Below are 21,605 nucleotides of genomic sequence, written 5' to 3' on the forward strand. Positions count from 1 at the left end.
CAGTTTAACACTGACTAAACTGAAGGCTTTCGTCCTATCGCAGTTAACAAGGAGAGGAGGCCGACCCCCACCTGGCCACAGCCTCCTTTCAGGCCGTTGCAGAGAGCGATGAAGCCTCCCCTGAGCTCTTGTTCTCCGGACCGACCAACCCTGCTCCTCTCAGCCGCTCCCTGAGGCGCGGCCCCACGCATGCGCGCAGCTCCCGGGAGGGCCGGGTGGGGGGCGGTGCTACGTGACGGCGCGGAGGTGCGCGGGAGGGCGGGCGCAATGGCGCGCGTGGGAGCGGCGGTCGATAAGCTGCACGTCCGCGCCACCGCCGCCTCGCAGCCGAAGCCCACCGGAGCCGCGGCCATGTCCTCCGTCGTCTCTTACGAGAGCCTGGTGCACGCCGTGTCCGGCGCCGTGGTGAGCGGGCGGGGCGGGGCAGCCGTGCGGCGGGTCGTGCGAGCCGATGCGGTGCGTTTGGAGCGAGCTGCTGCAGCGCTGCCTTTGGGTTACTGAGGGCAGCCGGGGCAGCCGGAGGTGTGCCGGAGCCATTGATGGGCTGCTCGGCAGGGCAGGAGGCGTTCAAGTGAGTTGTGGTTGGATGAAAGGCGCCAGGCGTTGTGAACAATAAAAGCTGGTTATATATTGGCCTGCCACGGAAAGCAAAATATAACTTTTAAGGTTTCTGTAGCACAAATAAACACAGAAACGTTCTCTGGTCTTTAGGGTGTTCTGGGTGTGCAGCTTCAGGAATCCGAGGCAATGGGGGTTTGTTTCCCATTCTGAGAATGGGAAGCCCCTTACACGAGCTCAGCTCACCGCTGGAATGCTGCATGCTTTCCCTTGGTTTGCACAGAACACAGCAATACTTCCTGGCCCTCCCTGCCAGCCTCACACCTTTGTGAACAGACTGGGATAAATAGGCTGTGCCCCTCATCACAGCTTCTGATGCGAACCAGAACTATAAATCAGCGTATAAACTTAAAGCCTTGTAGAATGGCACCTCAGCACCCGGCTGGTCGTAGGCTGAAGGAAATGCCCTCTTGTGCTTCTCATTGCTTACGCCTGAGCTGCAGTGATCTTGTGGATGAAGACAGAACTTCTTGAACCCATTACACTCCTGTGCTCTTGTGGTTCCACACATGCTAATATTCATATGCAATTTAAGGCCCCAGAGTGAGACTTTTTTCCAAAAACGAGCTGGCTTATTTTATTTCCCCTCTGTCCAAAACATGTTAGGCTGAAAACCTTGGCTTTTGTTTGTATTTTGTTATCATAAATGTGTATTAATCCACCTATAGATTTATATGCTGCAGTAATACATGAATTTTGTCAAGATCTCTTATGCAGGTGCATAGTTTGAGCACTGTCTCAACTTTTGTTTAAATTATTATAAGGCTGATGAGGAATGGGGCTGTTCAGCCTGGAGAAATAAAGGCTATGAGATAACCTGATAGTGGCCTTTCAGTATCCAAAGGGGAGATACAGGAAAGAAGGAAAGAAGACTCTCTAGCAGGGTCTGTAGTGATAGGACAAGGGGAAATGGTTTCAAACTTAAAGAGGAGCTGTTTTAGGTTGGTTATAAGGAAAAAGCCTTGATGCCCAGAGAGGCAGTGAATGTCCCATCCATAGAGACATCCGAGGTCAGGCTGAAGGGGTTCTGTGCACCCTGATTGAGCTGTAGGTGTCCCTGTTCTTTGCAGCAGGATTGGGTAACCTTTAGAAGTCCCTTCCAGCTAGAAGGATCCTATGATTCTATAAAAATGCAACCTGTGAACTGTGCTGAAGTGATAAATCACAGCAACACGTCTGATCACAACATCATCACTTTTGTTTTTCTTCCAGTTCCAGATGAAAGTCCATTTAAGCTCTGGACTACCAGGTCAAGTCCTGAGACTAATTAAATCAACAGTACAGTGAGCAGGAAAAAAAAAAAAAAAAAAAAAAGGCAGACTTTAACTGGATTATAGAAGTGTGTTTTTTTTAATCTCTGCAAGGTAAAGTAACCTTGTTCCTAAAGCTATGGGAATAACAGCTTTATACAAGTATTACGGCAGTAATTAAGCTGCTCTGAATATTGACTGTCAACACGCTTTTTTTTTACATCTGAAAAGTCTACAGCAGACTGTAGACTTTGGTCACGCAGACCTCTCCTTGGCAGTGAAGCCACTTCAGGCTGCTTCTTCTGACTGCTTACAACCACCCCCTGGTTCCTGCCAGCTGCTGGCAGCGCTGAGGCGATGCTGACCAGGGAGCTGAAAGAGTGGCCTAGTAGGAAAAGTTCTGCTTTGGTCAGATAAGCTTCCTCACCTTCTGCATCGCCATGTAGCTGCCCCAATAGTTACACCCACAGAATGGAGGTGATAGGGGAGCATTGCTTACCAGCAGCTAGAATTGCTTAAGCCAGTTTGTACCTGTTCTGGAGATCGTTCAGTGATAGCTTGACTTGAATTGGCAGTGCTGAGCTTCAGCACTGACTGAAAGCTGGTCGGAAAGCAGAGTGAAATGTCCCCCTTTTAGCTGCACGGTGCTGTAGGCTGCATTGTGTGTACCTGCACCACAGCAGTGACAGTTACTTTCTCCTGCTGGTATCACCGGTCAGATCCTGAGAGCACTTTTGTTGCTGAGGGGTGGTTCCACTCATCTCTGCCTCACCCTTCTTTCGGGTTGCCACTATATGTTACTTCTGGCACTCTTCAGACTGCACCTTTGAGTTGTTTCGTTTACAAGCCCAGCAAAAAAGTAACGCTGCTTCTTTCAGCTTATTCTCATCAGTTTATCTATAGGAGGGGGAAAGGGTACAAATTATCTTTCATTGGCTGTAATCTGTTAATCAGCTGAGCTAGATCATGGCTTTCTCTTGAGCCTCTTGTATGCTTCTATAGTTTCTTGTATGGTTTTAATAAGCCTTTACCTTGTGCCCACCTATTTGTCTTGTTGGCTTCTACTCAAACCTTTCACAAATGTTCCCCCAGTTCTGTTTCTTACTTTAGCGTGAATGTTAATGTTGCTGTGGGGAGGATTGCCCTGAGAGTGAAATTCAGGCTAAATCTTGCTTTGGGTAAATTGAACATGCACCAAGTTCCCCTGCTGGTTAAGCTGAGCAGCTGAGTGCTGGGAATGAGGGTTGGTAGGAGCAGGGGAAAGCTCCTGGAGCTGCTGGACCATGCCCTGCAACCTTCCCACCGCTTGTTAGTAGCAGTATGGCTACTAATGGAAGAGTCTGGTGGCTTTAGCAGCCGTTTAATGTTAGCAGTCTATGGAAATATTAAATGCAAGTTTATACCAAGCCACATGCTTTTTGAGTTAGATATTTTCTCAAAAACTGTGCAATATTAATGCAGATGTACTTAATAGGTAGGGCTTAATTATGTAAACTGGGATTTAGTACAGTGCTAGATGGAGTCCTGAAAAGAAAAAATATATATATATATTTAATGAGTGAGAGTTATTATTTGTGTTTTTACATTCTTCATTTTTATCTCTTTAAGAAAAATGGTCTTGTAGAACAGCAATTGCTTGTCATTCTTTCCTCCTAGAATCACAGAATCATCAAAGTTGGAAAAGACTCCCAGGATCAGCCAGTCCAACCATCCACCTATCACCAATAGTTCTCATTAAACCATGTCCCTCAACACAACGTCTAAATGTTCCTTGGACACCTCCAGGGTCTGTGACTCCACCACCTCCCTGGGCAGCCCATTCCAGTGCCTGACCACTCTTTCAGAAAAGTAGTATTTCCTAACATCCTAACATCTTCCCTGGCGCAGCTTGAAGCCATTCCCTCCAGTTCTGTCACCAGTTACACAAGGGAAGAGGCCGACCCCCAGCTCGCTACAACCTCCCTTAGGTACTTATAGAGAGCAGTAAGGTCTGCGCTGAGCCTCCTCTTCTCCACGCTGAACATTCCCAGCTCCTTCAGCCGCTCCTCATAAGATTTGTGCTCCAGACACCTCTCCAGCTTTGTTGCTCCAGGGCCTCAATGTCTTTTTGCAGTGAGGGGGCCTGTTTCTTTGCCAGAAATAGGAGATTTTGGCTAGTAAGAGTTAGGGAAAGTTAGCGGTATGTTTCTCACCTAACACACATTTTTGTCTGCTCACATACTTGGGTAGTTTTCTCTTTGGACAAAATGCTTTGAATGGTTTTAGCTTTACCTTGGTATAATAATCTGTAAGTTAAAAAAGTCATTTGTAAGCATGGAAGCAAAACCCATTCCATCCATAATACCCTTATGGATGGAATGGGTTTTGCTTCCATGCTTACAAATGGAATTTGTCCGTTCTTCAAACTTACTACACCAGTGTCTGGGTGAGAAGCAAAAGGCTACCAGAGAATTTGTCAAGTATCTGTACAAGCAATTGATACACTATGTGGCCAATTTATTTATCTATTTATTTACTTTCAGGGCAGTATGACTGCAATGACTGTATTTTTTCCTTTGGATACAGCTAGGCTTAGACTTCAGGGTAAGTGTCAAACTCAGTTTTCTTTGTACGGTGGCATTTGTGTTTTCTTGTCATGGGAGTTTGTAAGGGTTGTTGCAGGGGGAACTATCTTACATGAAGAAAAATCTCACTTGTGCAATGCCTTTTGATTGCTAACACCATGTTCCAGCTTATCCCTTGAGAGAGTATTGGTCAACCTTTTAATTAGCTGGAAAGACTGTGTGATCTGTGGCCAGATTTGACTTCTAAATGGGTGTCTTACCCTGAAAAGAAAGAGATGTGACATGACACAGGATTACATGTGTGTGGTGCTGGTGTTTTTGGCTGCTGAGAACACTTGGCACCGCAGGGGCATGTTGTGAAAAATGAGCCTGGAATTATTTCTGGGAAGGGTATAAAGGGAAAAGTCTAGGTGGAACTGCGAGCAGGAACTTCTGGTATTTATGCAGTTTCCATCTGTTCTGTTCTAATGCTCTCTCCTAATCAGAAAAGTCACAGAATTAGCAAAGACCTCAGTGCTGTGATTCGAGTACTGTTGAAGCATGAGCCAGGTGGTCAGAAATGTGTGGTGGAGAAGTTCACACCGTGCTGCTCTTGAGCAGTTTTCCACCCAGAACAAGGCAGTGCAGTTGGTAACTGCAGACACACTGGTGCCCAAAAGAAGCTGCTCGCTGGAAGTGCCAAGTAGCCTTACCCAGCAGGTGAGAGTCAGGAGATGCTTTCTGGAATTTCTGCAGAGATAAGCTGTGTGTCCTGTACAAGGAAAAAGAAAAAAATAAGCTGTTTGTGGATATGTTCAGAATGGGAAGGATAAAGAACTGAAAGTGAGTCCTGACCATTGGCACAACCTAAAAATGTGATTCTTCTGTTTCCCAGTTGATGAGAAGCGAAAGTCCAAGACGACACCAGCAGTTTTATTGGAAATCATCAAAGAAGAAGGCCTGTGAGTAGATCCTAATTTTCTCCTCACCCTTATGTAGGCAAACTCTAAAACATGGTTTGAATTTGCTTTTAAAGTGAAGGAGTTAGCCCGAATCTATGTGAACACAGATTTCTGCTTTGAAGGGAAATGTCCCCGTGTTTAAGTGAGATGAATGGCAGAAGCTGCATTTTTTCACCTTGAGTTAATTGGTTTAACTTTCTTGGGTATGTTATGCAATCAAGCTGTTTAGCCCTGTAACTGTGCCTCCATGAGTGAGGGGGCTGTGCTCCTTCAGAAATGAAGGTATGGTTGCACACAAACCTGCATGTACCTGATAAACCAGCTTTGTCTGCCCAAATTCTTGGGTGTGTCCATTTCTCCTAGCACAGATGAAACTCTTGGACAGCTGAGCCTCTTTGTGCAAGAGAATTGAGACATGTTTACCAGCTGGAAATTTCTTCTGGTAAGCAAACTGGAAGGAAACAAGTGATTCTTTGTGCAGTGAGATTCAAGGCCTGTGGAAAAGAACGTAACTTTCAGCAGAGCTGTACTTCAGTATTTGCCTGCAGTCTGTGCTGAGTGGCTTGAAGGCAGCTGTGCACGTGTTCTTGGCACAACTGATTTCCTAAGCAAATCCCTGGAACTCAGAGGTGGGCAAGAGTTTCCAGAACACCGGTTTAGCTTGGCCAATAACTCTTTGGTGGCTTTGAACGTGAGCAGTTGGCGGTTGTGTGCATCAGAACCTCTCAGAGGTTAGCGCTCTCCTTTGTTCACATTTCTACACTCACTCTTTTGTCTCATGAGGGTGACAAGTCAGCTTCAGTTAAAAAAAAACACAAAAAAACACCAACAAACCATTGGTTGTAATGGAACGACTGCAAAAGCAGGCATCCATCCTGTATTTCCTGTGAAGGAAACATCAGTGATTGTGGCACGAGGGGAGCAGTGCTTCCTCCAGAGACCCTGGCTGAGCAGTGCACAGACTGTAGTGGTTTTAAGGAAGTCTGGATTCACACAGGAAGAGCCTTAAAGCAAACTAACCAACTAAAGGAAACCTAACAGAGTGATGTGAGGTCGTAAGCACCTTATTGACCATAGCTTTTATTTGTCTTGTCTCATAGTACACTTTTTTGAGAACACTTTGCTCCTTTGGATGTAATGTAATGTCGACTCTGCTTTTCATCTGTGATCAGTATAGTTAAGTTTAAGCAGATAATGTCTTTTTCTCACATACCTGACTGATTTGCTCTAAACTTTACTGCAAGGCGTTTACTAGAACTTCCTTCCACCTTGAACTCAAGAGTTCAGTCTGGTTTCTGACCAATAATAAAGACATGCCTGGTTATTATTGTTTGTAGTATATGGTGTTGTATCCCTGGGGCCTTCAACATGTCAAATCAACCTGCTCAGATGAATATTTTGCTGATCCTTACCATGGCTTCTTACCTTAACTTTTTTTCTTTCCACTAGGTTGGCACCATATCGAGGGTGGTTCCCTGTCATCTCCAGCCTTTGCTGCTCCAATTTTGTTTACTTTTATACCTTTAATAGTCTCAAAACTCTTTGGGTCAAAGGTCAGCATTCAACCACTGGCAAAGACCTGGTTCTTGGGGTTGTTGCAGGTAAGGGAATGTACTGAAAATATACCTCTGGTGAAACTGAGATTTTTCATTATTTAACATTTTCCTTTATGAAGTCCACCAGAGGTCTCACTCCTTGCCTATCTCTGTATACCCACAAAGCATGTTTTCCAGCCCTGATGGCTCTTCCATGCTGCCCTCTCCACATGATAAGCACATATAATTTGATCATGTTGTGCTGTTGTGGTCTTGTATCCTGTTTGTGTGTGGCATGTGGTTTAGTATGTGCATTTGATATCAGGGCATTGTCATTTAAGATATTGAAGAGAAGCAGCAGGGAGAGAGAATAGTTTTTTTTTCAAAGGCAAGACAAATGACAATTCCAAGGTGTTTTCAGTTAGGGTTGTTAGAGTTGTTGAAGTTAAGGATTTGCATGCCAGTTCTTAGGTTCTTTCTGGGTCATACAAAAAGGAAAAGGAAGTCCCTATGTGTATGTAAGGAGAGTGAGAACCATGTGTTCTTTTCATCCCTTCCTCTCATGCGGACACTCAGCAGCTTCTTTGAAGGAGTGACAATGCCAACAGCTTTATGCAAATCCAATGTGGTAAAACTACTGCAGTATGTCTGTGTCTACTGGTACTATTCTACAGGATCAGTGGCTCATGTGACCACACTGAAAAGACTGTGATTTAGAGGGTCTGGGGGGGCTTTTTCATGTATTTTGGCTAGTTTCTTGTTTTATCTCCAGTGTTAGTGATGGGAAAGTAGTTGGGGGGAAGGTAAGGAAACTTGTAGAGTTGGCTGTATCAGTGGGGTAAGTTCTGATCTAATGGCATTCTAGATGAAAGGCTGCAGGAATCACAGTAACAGCTTGTCATTTAAATGACTAGGTTGTGTTCAACATCAGTAATGAGTATCTCTGTGGAATAATTTCTGGTGTCAACTGAAGAATTCCACTTCAGGTGTTTGCAAATTCTCCTCACCAGTCTGTCACTCCTCTTACTGGTAGCAAATACAGACTGGACAAACACCAAAAACAAACAGTAAATACAACACCAAAAGCCAAAGAAACAATAAAAAAATCTGTGCCCTTGTCTTTCCTATTTGGACGATAACATTTTGTGTCTTCTTTAACAGAGTCATCTGAAAAATTGCAAATAGATTGTCCTGTAACATGTTAGGCTCTAACCTGTTAACTCCACAGTGTAACCACAGTGACTTTGATTAAAAGGGACTAATGTGACTTTTCTGCTGCTAGATATTGTGATCAGTGGCACGAAGCCGAGGTGGAGGCCAGGAACGAGCAGGGAGCCCAGGGGTCTGCGCTGAGTGACATCCTGATTAATATAATCGTAATTAATGGTCAGGATGATGAGGCAGAAATGGGCAGACAAGAAGCTCGTGCAGTGTAACAAGGGGTGATGCAAAGTCTTGCACCAGGGAAGGAACAACTCCATGCTCCAGCTGAAGCTAGCATTTGTCTGGAGAAAAAAGCAGCTTTGTGATGATGGGTCCTTTGTGGTGGACTAGAAGTTGAATGTGAGCCATCAGTGTGCTCCTGCTGCTAAGAAGAGTTAATGTTATCCTTGGCTGCATTAGGCAATGGCTTGTTAGCACTGACAAAATGTAATTGCCTTTCTTCAGTGTTGGTGAACCATGACTGGAAGTGCTGGGCACAGTTCTGGACCCGCTGGTACAAGTTACATGGAGATAGCTGTGAGAGTCCAGGGGAGAATGAAGATGCTGATGAAGGGAGGAGAGCACCTCCCCTTTGAGGAGAGGCTGCGGGCTGAACTTTGGGGAGGAGAAGGAAAGGGGCCAGCACACAAGCAATTGCTGGTTTTTGTGATGCAGAAACGTTTGTAAGAGCTCATTTCTACATGGTTAGATCGTGGCTGAGCTGGGAAGAGCTGTACCAGGTGATTGCAGGAGTAATGTTACTTAATCCTCCTTGTTATTGCAAGGTGCAGTTCCAAACTACCTCTCTGTTGCAACCTTATGCAGCTGTGTCTATTTCTCCACCCCCATACTTATTCCTGCTTCTCAGCCTCCCTGCTGGTCTGTTGTGTTTGGCTTTGTGTGCAATCCCTTTTTACAGTGCCTTTAGAATCCTGTACTTTGCACACTCGAGTGTGCTTCACTTGTCCACAAGGATGAGTTCTCTTGTTGTCTTTCATTTGGCACTGTGGGGACTCTTTGCTGGTAAGCAACACGCACACGTTTATGTGTTTTGATATCTTCTGATAAAAGAATCCTTTTACCTTGACCCCTTTGTGCTTTCTTTCTGAAATGAGCCAAGCAGCGTACCATACCTGCATCAAGTAGGCCATGTGCAAGTAGAGCAATTGGGGTTCCAGAGTGATGTGCAATGCAGCAAAGAAATAAATGCACTTAAAATTCCTTTACCATGTCTGTATTTTGTTTGTTGTTTTTCATTTTGGAGAAGAGAAGCAGGATTATATTCCGTCTACTATTAATCTGTTGCATATGCACGGCACATCTGACGTGGGATGCCTTTGGAATCTTCTACTTTACACTGATTTTCCTCGTCTTGTGTTTGCATTAGGTGTTGTGAATGTACTCCTGACCACTCCTCTCTGGGTAGTGAACACACGGCTGAAGCTGCAAGGAGCAAAATTCAGAAATGAAGACATTGTGCCGACCAATTATAAAGGCATCATAGGTGAGCATCTGTTGTCCTCAAACAAGGAGGAGCTCCTGCAGTGAAATCCCACAGCAAGGCCTCTGAAGATGAAAGACTCCTATTTGTATAACAGATCTCCTTGTGGAATCTCTGTACTCCCTTATCACTTTGCAGTCATGCAGTTTGACGGGAACCTGGACTGTGCCACCTCTGATGGTAACTGAGAGTTTGGTCTGCGCACATGTAACCCCAAGGCTTTCTGCAAAGGCACACGACATCTTATCCAAATCCTGCAGGAGCCCAGTGAGCCCAGCAGTGTGCTAGCTGGGAGGTCTGCCTCTGGACAGACCACTTGCCAATTTCCTTTTTACTCACTGTCATCTCTAACCCACCCACGCCTTCAGGCTGCCTTGCTCTGTACGGAAAGAAGAAGGTTGTTGGGAACAGGGTTCAGAAACTTAACATTGATTCTGAGCTTGAAGTGGAAAGACGAAGGCACCTGCATGGCTGGCAAGCTTTACTCACGCTAAGAGCGGTGTGAGGAAGAACCTCCTCTGTCACTGTTTTGCCATTAACTTCCCGTTTAGAAGAAAGGATAAAAAATGACACAGAGATGAGTGCTGAGGACTGTAATAAAAGCGGAGCATCAGCCTTTAAATACAGCTTCACTCTTCTCTAATCGGAATGTTGTGCTCATAACCATAACGGCTTTTTTCTACCTTATTTCTCAGATGCCTTCCATCAGATCATACGGGATGAAGGAGCCTTAGCTTTATGGAACGGTACTTTCCCTTCCTTGCTGCTGGTCTTCAATCCTGCCATACAGTTCATGTTTTATGAAGGCTTTAAAAGAAAGCTCTTAAAAAAGCAGACACAAGTAAGTATGTTTTGAGACCGGGTGATGGACGTTCTCTGTGAAGAGAGAGTTTCTTTGGAGAGATGTACATTTGCTTCCGTTCTTTGTTGTTATGGAGGTGTGGATGTTTTTGCTTTTTTTTTCCCCCCCCCCTGTTGTTGGGTTCAAGTCAGTGTATTTTTTATACAGGCGTGTGATTGTGATGCCAAGTGAGCTCTGGATCTTCCCATTCCGAAAGAAGTTGTTACTGTGACAATTCTTCTTTCTGTAAAAATAAAGCTGCACCTCTTGTCCTCATCTGTTTACATTTACTTGCCACCCTTGATGTCCATTAAGCATTTAAATTCTAATGTATCTGTTTGAGAAACAGGTAGTTATACCTACCCTGTTACCCTCCCTGAAGTAAACTAAATATGTTGGTTTCCCATATTTCTGTTTGGAACCAACCTACTTTTATAATTTGGGGAATGCTCTGATATGGATTTCTAGTAATTTTAGTTAATAAATTCACAGAGATGTGAGCTTCTACACTTTCTTCTGCTGAAATCCATTCTTTTCACCTGCACTGATTTCAGTGTCTTTGGTGCATCCTGGACCACGATGGGTTTTGGAGGTGAGGATGGACTTCCTCCATGTGCAATTAACTACTGAGGCATGGAGTTTTTTATCCTCCGTTGTCAGGACTATAATTCTGCCTGAGGGGCGTAGTGGTTCTCTCAGGATCATATATCTAATCACATTCTAGTAGACATTCAGTCCATCACCTCGCCCCAAGACCTTGTTGTGGATGTGTTAGTTTGTGTGTTCTGAAGCCTGACCTGGTTGTGAATTGAAGGCTTGCTTACTGCTACTATACCTTATACTGCTTCCCATGCTGGTGCTTTAAGTTTGATTCAGCTGTATGGCTTTATCTTCACCTTGTTTCAGTAAGCTAGCTGGAGGGTACAGGTGAGAAATTCAAAAGCCTGTGAGTAGGTAGAAATTACAAACGAACTCCCATTGTGGGGAAACTGCTTGGTCACACTGTGCTTTGACTCCTAAAAGTGAGATAAGCTCAGGCTTCATTATACCTCTTTTATTCCAGAGATGCTTAGAGAACCAAGAAGCAGGCAATGATACTGAACTGTGAAAGTTATGCAGGTAACTGGCTGACGGGGTGCTTTGTGTTCTTTCTGTATTGAACAGCTCACATCTTTGGATGCTTTTGTCATGGGTGCAGTAGCCAAAGCAGTTGCCACCACCCTCACTTATCCTTTGCAGACTGTACAGTCAATCCTGCGGGTGAGTACTCTTCTTGTTTTCTTCTTGTCTGTTCTTTGAAGATGGGTACTGATGGAACTTGGCATTGCTGTTCATGTTCTTATGAGCTGTCAGGGTTGACAACATAATGCGTTAGTATCATGTCCCTCAGAAGCTGGTACCCCATGCAGCTTATTGGCACTGCAGGACTGTAGCTTTACTTCTTTGGCTATAAACTGAAATTGTCTCAAGTTGAAACTAAAATTAAATCCTTTAAGCCCTGTTTGTTTCCAGATGACCTCGAGCTTTAAAATCTTTTATGTTTTTATTTAATTTTAGAACTGTTACACATTAATTTATATTTTCCACTGTGCAATTGTTGCTACCCTCATAAGATATTAGGTGTGTCGGCCCAGCTTTTCTCAGCTTCCCTTCCTTCCCACTTCTCTACATATTCCTTTGCACACAATGACATCCAGGTAGAAATTTAGTTTTGATAGAAGTCATTTCTTCTGAAGCTTTCTCAACTTGTGATCATCAGCACAGCCAGCGCATTCATTTGCTGTCCTATCCTGTTTAAAGAGACTGGACACATCTCAAGAGTTAAGTTAATAATACAGGCTTTTATTATTTAAATGATAGATTAAAAAGAAAATGACATTTAAGCAAACGTACCTTTGTGTTCACTGCAGAATGGACTGTTTTTAATTTGTAGTGCCTTTTCTCCTGGCATGAATGAGAACTGTCAGGAAGCCAGAGTGTTCCGTTTCAGCTTTAGCATTGCATGGTGCTACAGTTTTCCTGGGTCTGTGTCAACAGAACAGCCTTAGCCCTCATTCCTTTCCATGGTTGCAGCAGAAATAGCTGCAGTTTTGTGACTCAGTTCCATGTTTTGTTCATCTCCTCCTGGCTTCTTGAACAAAGTGCTTCTGTCTCTTGGTGGCACTGTCATTCTTTAAAATGAGAGCTGCTCTGGGAAGTTGTGCTGATGGTTTGATGACAAACCAACTGCTGCCTCCTGCTTGCTCTAGCCTAAGGCAGCCAGTTTTTTGCTGGCTTGCCTGGGTGGTGAGGAGTCATCTTTATGGTAAAGCACAGCCTTGCCGCCGGTGTCCCAGTGCTGATGTGTGCTTCTCACAGGGACCCGTGGTAGAAAAAGGTGTCCTATGTGCTGTTACTTCATGGCAGCCCATTCTTTCCCTGTGATGCAAGGAATGCTTCTGCATGAAAGTTAAGTTCTGTCCTCAAAGTTGAATTATGGGGCTTTTTCTTCTAAAAATCTTCAACTTTTAGAAACTTCCTGCTCTCTCATAGTTGCCAGGGCTCCTTGTAATGAGCTCTCTATACCTTTGCTTTCCTCTTCCTGGCACAGTGCTCTTCCTTGTTCTCATGAAATGAGCAGTTACCTGTGTCACTGATAGTGCTGAGCAGCTTCCAGCTTTGCCTGTTGGTACGTCTATCTCCCTTTCAGTCATTAAAAATACGTGGCACTGTTGTTACTGATTATGTGGGGAAGCTGCTTCTTCAGCACCTTTGTGGATAAATTAAGTTCCCACTGGAGAAACAGCAGTGCTATTGGTGAGCACAGCGTTCCAGGGTGCAGATGTCCTCTCTAAAACTCACGCCTCATTTCCTGAGTTAGAGAACGCTCTTTCCTTTGGGAAATCTTTAACTTTTTGTTTCTTGGTGAAGCTCTGTTTGCAATACATCAGAGCAGTGTGATGGTAGAGAAGAGACGAAAAGGAAACTCCCAATCCTGGTGGTGTTCAGACACCTCTGAGTAACATGGGCTGTAACTGGCACTGTAGCTTGAACCTAGTTAGCATTTGAAAATGGATAGAGGTGTCTGACTCTTTGACAGTAATGCTTAACCTTGGTTTCTCAGGATCAAGTGGGTTAGTTGCTGATGACAAGTCACTGCTTGTGAGAACCTCTTCACCTAAATAGTTTCCAGTACTCTTTTGTTGCTGCTGTTTTTCAAGGCACATAGCAAAGAGACTTGTGTAAATCCCTCACATGTTCTTGCAAGCTGAGTTTTTGAGATCCTCAAAAATTTTCTCCTGTAGAAAAACTGAAAGACAGCAAGCATGGCCATGTGTCATGCTTTATTGGAATCTGTCTTAAAACCAAAGCATTTTATTGTATCACTGAGTACATGAAGTTGAGTAACGAGCTTTAGCTTCATACCTTTGCTGACTACTATTAAAGCCAATTACATTTTAAAAGAGCTATAGGATAGACTCTTCAGGCTTTGTTGCCATGTATTGGGTTCTCAGCCAATTAATGTGGGGAACTACTGCACTAAAATGCTGGTGCTTCCTTTTATTTTTTTCAGTTTGGACGCCACAGATTGAACCCAGAAAACCGAACACTGGGCAGTCTTAAAAACGTTCTCTACCTTCTTCGAGAGAGAGTGAGGTGAGACTTCTTTGTGTGTTGTTGGTTTTCTTAATATGGTATACAATGTTTAAGTATTACTAATGTTGACAGTATTGCTGGGTGTGCCTCTTGTTTCCTTTTGCCTGTCCACCACAGCCTGATTTTTGTTTTTTGTTTTTTTTAATCATACTGTACTGGAGAAATACACAAAACTGAATTCTCCTTAAAGTCTCTGCAGCAGCTGGTATATGGGAAACCTATTGATTCAGCTCTGGCTTTAAAAAGAAGCAAGTTTCTTGCCCAAAATACTTAACTTGTAGGCTCTCCTGTGAAATGCTTTTAATCACAAAAGTCAGTTAAGAGATCAAGAATGAATTGAAGATCCTTATGGTTGTCATTAACTTGTAATAATTCTTCTTCTTCTAGACGTTTTGGATTAATGGGACTCTACAAAGGCCTTGAAGCAAAGCTCCTGCAGACAGTCCTTACTGCTGCTCTTATGTTTCTAGTATATGAGAAACTGACTGCGGCAACCTTCAGAGTCATGGGATTAAAGCATTCGCACACACATTGAGAAAGGAACCTCTGCCAAAGGTTATGGGCTCTAGAAAAATGTATTTGTTTTTGAGACTGCACTTGGGTAGTAACGGGTCCTCACTTGCTCTTCTTTAGCCATCTCCATTCCTTGAAGAAGTTCTGAATGCCGTCTGTAGGAAGTGTTGCCACAACTTTGGGAATAGCCCATTCCCTGCTCTTCTGTGGACTCACTGTGTTAAGAAACAAAACAGAGACCTCACTCAAACACTTGAAATGAAATTCCTACTGCTTTGTGAATTGGCAGACAGTCATGGTGAGAATGATTCCCTCACTGTGCTGAACTTTCTGGTTTTCCTTTGAATTATCTTCAACTACTCTCCCTGTCTTTACCTTCTGTCAGCAGCCGGTGGGGCCGGTTTCTTGTTATTCTCCTCACACTATGTTTATGTCACTCAGTAATGTGGATCATTAAAACAATTCAGAAAGATCAAGATTTTGACACAGTTTTCTTTTAACATCACATACATGTTTGCAGCACAGAATGACTAGGTGTTCTACCAGAAACCTGGCACTGATGTTTCTGAGCTGCTACTGTGAATGCTAGCAGCAAATAGGCACAGTGCTTTCCAGAGCCCACAGGCAAATATTCAGTGCAGACACTGGGTAGAAAAGGGGAGAGTATCCTCATGCTTTTACAAGGTGAGTGCCTCAAGAAAGTGACTCTCTACACAGAAACAGATACAATTCTGTATTTTCAGGTTCCTTGAGGAGAATGTGAATTCATGTTCTCATCAGACAGGGAGCAATAGCCTGTGCTTCGTCAGTGGCATGCCTTCCCAGAAATGGGTTTTAGTTGTTTTTCCATGGATCTTCCCAGACATTTTCTTGACCAGAAGGCCAAAGGGTCATGATTGTTGTCCCAGCTAATGCAAGCATGTATGTTCTTTATACAGAATTTTGTTTAGTCATCCTTGGCCATAAAATGCACATAAATACTGCTGTCTGTCAAGAAGTCTGCAGCAGGATTCTTCTGAAGTATGGTCTTATAGTTGAAGTATTGAGAAAGTCTACAGTAGTTTAATGCCAGTGAAGTCTGGGAGAAGTGCTGCAGGAGGTTTGTTGAACTGTGAAATGGTGTCTTCCTCCCCTTCCCCCCACAGTTTGGATCAACTGTGCACATGAAATGAGAACGTCTTTCTGCCTTCTTTTGCGCAAGAATAAATTGGACTTAAGGTTCAGAAAGCATTGGGAGTATCAGTGTACAATAAAGCTTTACTTCGTGCTCTGTTTGGTTCTTTTCAGCCCAAATGGCATTTGCATATGACATTAAGAGGAATGGGTAAGCAAAATGAGCTGGAGTTATACTTTGCTAAATGACAGGAAATCTCCTGAGATGATGTAGACCTCACTGGTGGTAAAGAAGCAATCACACTTCTGAGAATTGCAGTGAAAATGTTCTGTTGACTGAAATGAGGGATCACTTAGAAAGACAATGTGATGTGTCTTGCTGTTTCTAATAAGAAATTCCCTGTTGTTGGAATGGCTCTTGGTAAACCACTTTGGGTATAGAAGGATCAGTGACATTCTTGCTCAGAATAATTGCAGGTGAGCTGGAAGGCTGCTGGCTTTATGTAAATACCAAATGTTTCTGATACCACTTCAGCTGAAATCTGTGGCTGCTGGAAGCTCTAATGCAGTGTCTTGCAGACTTTTTGGTCTGTTGACGTTGCAGGTGTTTGTGCTGACAGCCTTAAGACTGAGATTGCTGCTACCACTGCACTGCTTTTCTCCTGTGTGCCTAGGAGCTAGCTGCATGTTCCAGCCAAAAACTGCATCCTTTCACTTCTAGAGAACACGAAGTGTTCTCATTTCAAAATGAAAATCAGTCTTTATAAAAATACTGTTATGAAAGGAAGGATTGTTATGAAGGACAGCAGCAAAATCTGAGCCAAGTTCCCTCATGGGTAACCGTTCCTTCTTTGGCTCGGTGTAGGGGATCTAAATTGAATCCCATCTTTTCTGTACCTCACCCCAAGCCTAGATCAAAGTGAAGAGACATCTGTGGCAGCTTAGTTTGCTAAGAGAGCAGCTACTCAGACACATTGATGTTAGGGGTGCTTTCTGCTTCTATTTACATCTTTGAACCCGCCTCATTGCTGTGCTGATTGATTGCCTGTATGAGTAATAGCAGAACTGTATTTAATGTGGTGGTTGCAATCCAGAAGGACCAGTGACCTGCTAGTTCTTACAAGTCTTTTTTGTACTGAATGTTGATTCTGAGGGTACAGATTGAGAGCTGATGAGGTATAATGTACCCTCTTTGTCCTAAATAGTGTCATCAAATTGCTGAATACTGCTCCATGTCCATTCCTGCAGTAGAGTCATTCCCTTGCACGGTTTGCTGGCTAACCCAAAGAAAGCTGATATATAACCTGTGCAGAAGTAAGAACAAGATTTACTTCCCATCTGTCCAAGGGGAATAGAGCCTGCTGGACTGCAAAGCCCCTGGTACAGATTAATCTTTCCATTGCGCATCTTATTGCTCATCTGCTGAGGAAGGAAAAGGGGAGTGCTTACCCTGCTCCTTGTCTACCTGTTGTGAAGGCAGGCAAACACAGTCCTAGAAGTGGGAGCAAACTGTCATAATGGGTATTCCTGCCACAGGGCTTTGGTGGAAAATGCAGTGATTTGCCTACCAAACCCCCTGCTGCTTGCAGCTGCTGTGCCTCCTAGCAGATGCCTCTCACCTTTAGGGCATGCTCCAACAGGGCAAGCTGCAAAGACAAAATCGAAGTGAGCTTCCATGGTATGGAGGATGTCAGGTCACATTGCTAAGCAAATAAAGCTGTGCACATCCATATTGCGTGCACAGAGCTGCTCAGCCCCCCCTAACTGTAGACCCTGATATTGCAGCAGGAGGAGGGGACAGCAGTTATCTGGGGCCCTATGAGCAGTGAGAGCCTTCACTTTTACAATCACTAAAAATACAATGCGTATTTTTCTGGAATTGGTTGGATAGGGATGCTTTCTTGCAGGATACCACATTATTTTGTGCTTTTCATTTGCAGCATAGCTTGTCACATTCGGCTGCATTTTTTTTTACCTCCTGCAGGATATAATGTGTGTCCCCAGGCTTTTCCCTTGGGGCTTGGACGCAAAAACAGCATGAAGGTCTTTAGGAAATCTCCCAGAAATGATGACATTCAGGTGGTCATCTGAAGTAACACAAAGGCATCCCGATTTGCAGGAGGGAACCACATTAGTCTGAGCTCTCCCAGAGATCCGCTTATACCAGGAGAGCTGCAGTCGTCAGCGCTCTTTACCCAGCTGCCCTCACTGTGGGTGCTGCTTTTATTCTTAGCAGAGCTAATCTCATCTGTGCACTTACATCCAGATATGGAGCACGTTTGATTTTTTTTTTTAGTTTTCCTTCCGATAAGATTTATGTGGAATTAGACAAATGCTGAGCACTTTGGCAGGCTTCCCTGTTGGCTTTCTTGCTGAGAATTGTCACTTTAAAATTCTTGGTGTGGCCTTGGCAGATCTTAATCCGGGATTGATAGGTGATCTCAGCCTGTCTAGGTAGATTACACATGTGGTGGGGCCCCATTACATGCTCCTTTGTCTCAGCACAATGGTGGGACATGAGAGGCATGCAGTTGTCCTTTTGTACAAGAAATCTTGACTGTGCCCTTGTTTTGTGGAGTGTGTCCTTCTTTCAGAGTCCTTGAGAAGCGGTGCTGACTTGCTGATGTGAAGCTGTTACAAAGTGCTGCCTTTCATGAATGCTGATGGCAGAAGACTAATTTGATGGATTTTTCTCATCATCTTTCCCTGTGCACATGCCCCTGCAGCCCTAAGCCTCAGAGCCATCCCTTGCATATGAAATAAAGCTCTTCCTCCCTTTGCGATCATTTATCCTTCGTTTCTCTGAATCAGTTACCCAGAAACAAGAAGAGTACTCACCCGCAGGATTGACTGTACAGTCTGCAAAGGATAAGTGAGGGTGGTGGCAACTGCTTTGGCTACTGCACCCATGACAAAAGCATCCAAAGATGTGAGCTGTTCAATACAGAAAGAACACAAAGCACCCCGTCAGCCAGTTACCTGCATATCTTTCACAGTTCAGTATCATTGCCTGCTTCTTGGTTCTCTAAGCATCTCTAGAATAAAAGAGGTATAATGAAGCCTGAGCTTATCTCACTTTTAGGAGTCAAAGCACAGGGTGACCAAGCAGCTTCCCCACAATGGGAGTTCATTTGTAATTTCTACCTACTCACAGGCTTTTGAATTTCTCACCTGCACCCTCCAGCTAGCTTACTGAAACAACATGATTACAGCCTATTTCATTGGAAGAAAGTGTGAAAGCTCACATCTGTGTGACTTCATTACTGAAAATTAGTAGGTGTCCATATCAGAGCATTCTCCAAATTATAATTTACTTGAGGAAGGATTACAGGGTAGGTATAACTGTCTGTTTCTCAAACAGATACGTTAGAATGTAAATGTGTAATGTAGATCCAGAGCCCACTTGGCATCACATGCCTGCATAAAAAATATACTAAAACCCAACAACAGGAAAAAAACCCGATCTCGAAACATACTTACCTGTGTCTGCTTTTTTAAGAGCTTTCTTTTAAAGCCTTCATAAAACATGAACTGTATGGCAGGATTGAAGACCAGCAGCAAGGAAGGGAAAGTACCGTTCCATAAAGCTAAGGCTCCTTCATCCCGTATGATCTGATGGAAGGCATCTGAGGAATAAGGTAGAAAAAAGCCGTTATGGTTATGAGCACAACATTCCGATTAGAGAAGAGTGAAGCTGTATTTAAAGGCTGATGCTCCGCTTTTATTACAGTCCTCAGCACTCATCTCTGTGTCATTTTTTATCCTTTCTTCTAAACGGGAAGTTAATGGCAAAACAGTGACAGAGGAGGTTCTTCCTCACACCGCTCTTAGCGTGAGTAAAGCTTGCCAGCCATGCAGGTGCCTTCGTCTTTCCACTTCAAGCTCAGAATCAATGTTAAGTTTCTGAACCCTGTTCCCAACAACCTTCTTCTTTCCGTACAGAGCAAGGCAGCCTGAAGGCGTGGGTGGGTTAGAGATGACAGTGAGAACAGAGATTCCACAAGGAGATCTGTTATACAAATAGGAGTCTTTCATCTTCAGAGTCCTTGCTGTGGGATTTCACTGCAGGAGCTCCTCCTTGTTTGAGGACAACAGATGCTCACCTATGATGCCTTTATAATTGGTCGGCACAATGTCTTCATTTCTGAATTTTGCTCCTTGCAGCTTCAGCCGTGTGTTCACTACCCAGAGAGGAGTGGTCAGGAGTACATTCACAACACCTAATGCAAACACAAGACGAGGAAAATCAGTGTGAACCAGAAAATCCCAAAGGCATCCCTCTTGCTTACCAGCAAAGAGCCCCCACAGTGCCAAATGAAAGACAACAAGAGAACTCATCCTTGTGGACAAGTGAAGCACACTCAAGTGTGCAAAATACAGGATTCTAAAGGCACTGTAAAAAGGGATTGCACACAAAGCCAAACACAACAGACCAGCAGGGAAGCTGAGAAGCAGGAATAAGTATGGGGGTGGAGAAATAGACACAGCTGCGTAAGGTTGCAACAGAGAGGTAGTTTGGAACTGCACCTTGCAATACCAAGGAGGATTAAGTAACATTACTTCTGCAATCACCTGGTACAGCTCTTCCCAGCTCAGCCACGATCTAACCATGTAGAAATGAGCTCTTACAAACGTTTCTGCATCACAAAAACCAGCAATTGCTTGTGTGCTGGCCCCTTCCCTTCTCCTCCCCAAAGTTCAGCCCGCAGCCTCTCCTCAAAGGGGAGGTGCTCTCCTCCCTTCATCAGCATCTTCATTCTCCCCTGGACTCTCACAGCTATCTCCATGTAACTTGTACCAGCGGGTCCAGAACTGTGCCCAGCACTTCCAGTCATGGTTCACCAACACTGAAGAAAGGCAATTACATTTTCTCAGTGCTAACAAGCCATTGCCTAATGCAGCCAAGGATAACATTAACTCTTCTTAGCAGCAGGGGCACATTGCAGGAACATGCACACTTAGACACCAAGGATTAACTCTTATCCTTGCTGAGAATCTGAGTTGTCAGTCCAATATAAAAGTTAACAACCTGGTAAAGAGATGCTTACAACTCCAAGGATAACAACTCTGAATGTAATTGCTGTGATGGTGGGTAGAGTAGTGCAAATCAGTGAGGTAAGTGAGAAAAAGGCACTGCCTGCTTAAACCTAACTAAATGGATCACAGATTAAATGCTGAATTGGCGTGCCTACCTCAACATGTTATTGTTACCTCGTTTTTGTGATGTTGACTACAACACCCCAGCAACTGTCCCACATCTCCAGTCTCTGCTGTAATACATCCAAAATGGACAGAGATGTGCACCTTCATTGAAGCCACCAGGCAGAGAAATTGCATCATGTTAGGAGAAGGAAACTCCTCAATGACCAGCTCTACTTATAAAGGTATTCTGGCAGTCTTAAAAGTGCTGGAAATATACAGAAAATGAGAAGAGAGACAAAGATGAAATGCTGGTAAACTCAGCATTCAACCACTCTTTTGATGCAAACACTCGGTTTTCCATCTTAGATTCTATGAGTGCTTCTTTCTCAAGAATAGCTGGGGATAAACATTATTGGGACTGCTTCCAAAGTCATAATTAAACATTGTCTGTGTATGCAATTATTCCTCAAAATTACATCAAGATTTGCTTTGCTCAGTTCTTCTGTGCTGGAAAAGAAAGGGAGAAACTCCCTCTGCAGAGCACATCCAGAAGAGGAAAGTGTTCTCAAGAAAGTGTTCTATGAGACAAAATGGATAAAGCTATGGTCAATAAGGTGCTTACGACCTCACATCACTCTGTTAGGTTTCCTTTAGTTGGTTAGTTTGCTTTAAGGCTCTTCCTGTGTGAATCCAGACTTCCTTAAAACCACTACAGTCTGTGCACTGCTCAGCCAGGGTCTCTGGAGGA

The 21,605-nt window shown here is 43.9% G+C and overlaps 1 protein-coding gene and 1 long non-coding RNA gene across 2 annotated transcripts; one reads left to right on the forward strand and one right to left on the reverse strand.

Moving 5' to 3' along the window:
• Positions 1 to 237: 237 nt before the first annotated feature.
• Positions 238 to 15,872, forward strand: SLC25A17 (solute carrier family 25 member 17). Its single transcript, XM_048929845.1, has 9 exons — positions 238 to 405; positions 4,391 to 4,451; positions 5,307 to 5,373; positions 6,823 to 6,974; positions 9,499 to 9,615; positions 10,308 to 10,453; positions 11,618 to 11,713; positions 14,007 to 14,089; positions 14,477 to 15,872. Exons 1-9 carry the CDS (start codon positions 268 to 270, stop codon positions 14,622 to 14,624), a joined length of 1,008 nt encoding a protein of 335 aa, XP_048785802.1. The 5' UTR covers positions 238 to 267; the 3' UTR covers positions 14,625 to 15,872.
• A 1,218-nt stretch (positions 15,873 to 17,090) lies between these two features.
• Positions 17,091 to 20,547, reverse strand: LOC125686422 (uncharacterized). Its single transcript, XR_007373791.1, has 5 exons — positions 20,288 to 20,547; positions 19,819 to 19,935; positions 19,196 to 19,341; positions 18,554 to 18,649; positions 17,091 to 17,361 (listed from the first exon to the last, which is right to left on the reverse strand). It is a non-coding gene; the product is annotated as an uncharacterized LOC125686422 (long non-coding RNA).
• Positions 20,548 to 21,605: the final 1,058 nt, after the last annotated feature.

The sequence above is a fragment of the Lagopus muta genome, chromosome 1 (genome assembly GCF_023343835.1).
Source record: "Lagopus muta isolate bLagMut1 chromosome 1, bLagMut1 primary, whole genome shotgun sequence".
In the NCBI taxonomy this organism is placed as follows: Eukaryota; Metazoa; Chordata; class Aves; order Galliformes; family Phasianidae; genus Lagopus; species Lagopus muta.

What these genes read in the sequence shown, in the direction of transcription:
- SLC25A17 (XM_048929845.1), top strand. Translation starts at nt 268, where the DNA reads ATGGCGCGCGTGGGAGCGGCGGTCGATAAGCTGCACGTCCGCGCCACC. An exon ending in ACGCCGTGTCCGGCGCCGTG is followed by an intron (nt 406 to 4,390) that starts GTGAGCGGGCGG and finishes ATTTACTTTCAG; the next exon opens with GGCAGTATGACTGCAATGAC. An exon ending in GGTTCTTGGGGTTGTTGCAG is followed by an intron (nt 6,975 to 9,498) that starts GTAAGGGAATGT and finishes TGTTTGCATTAG; the next exon opens with GTGTTGTGAATGTACTCCTG.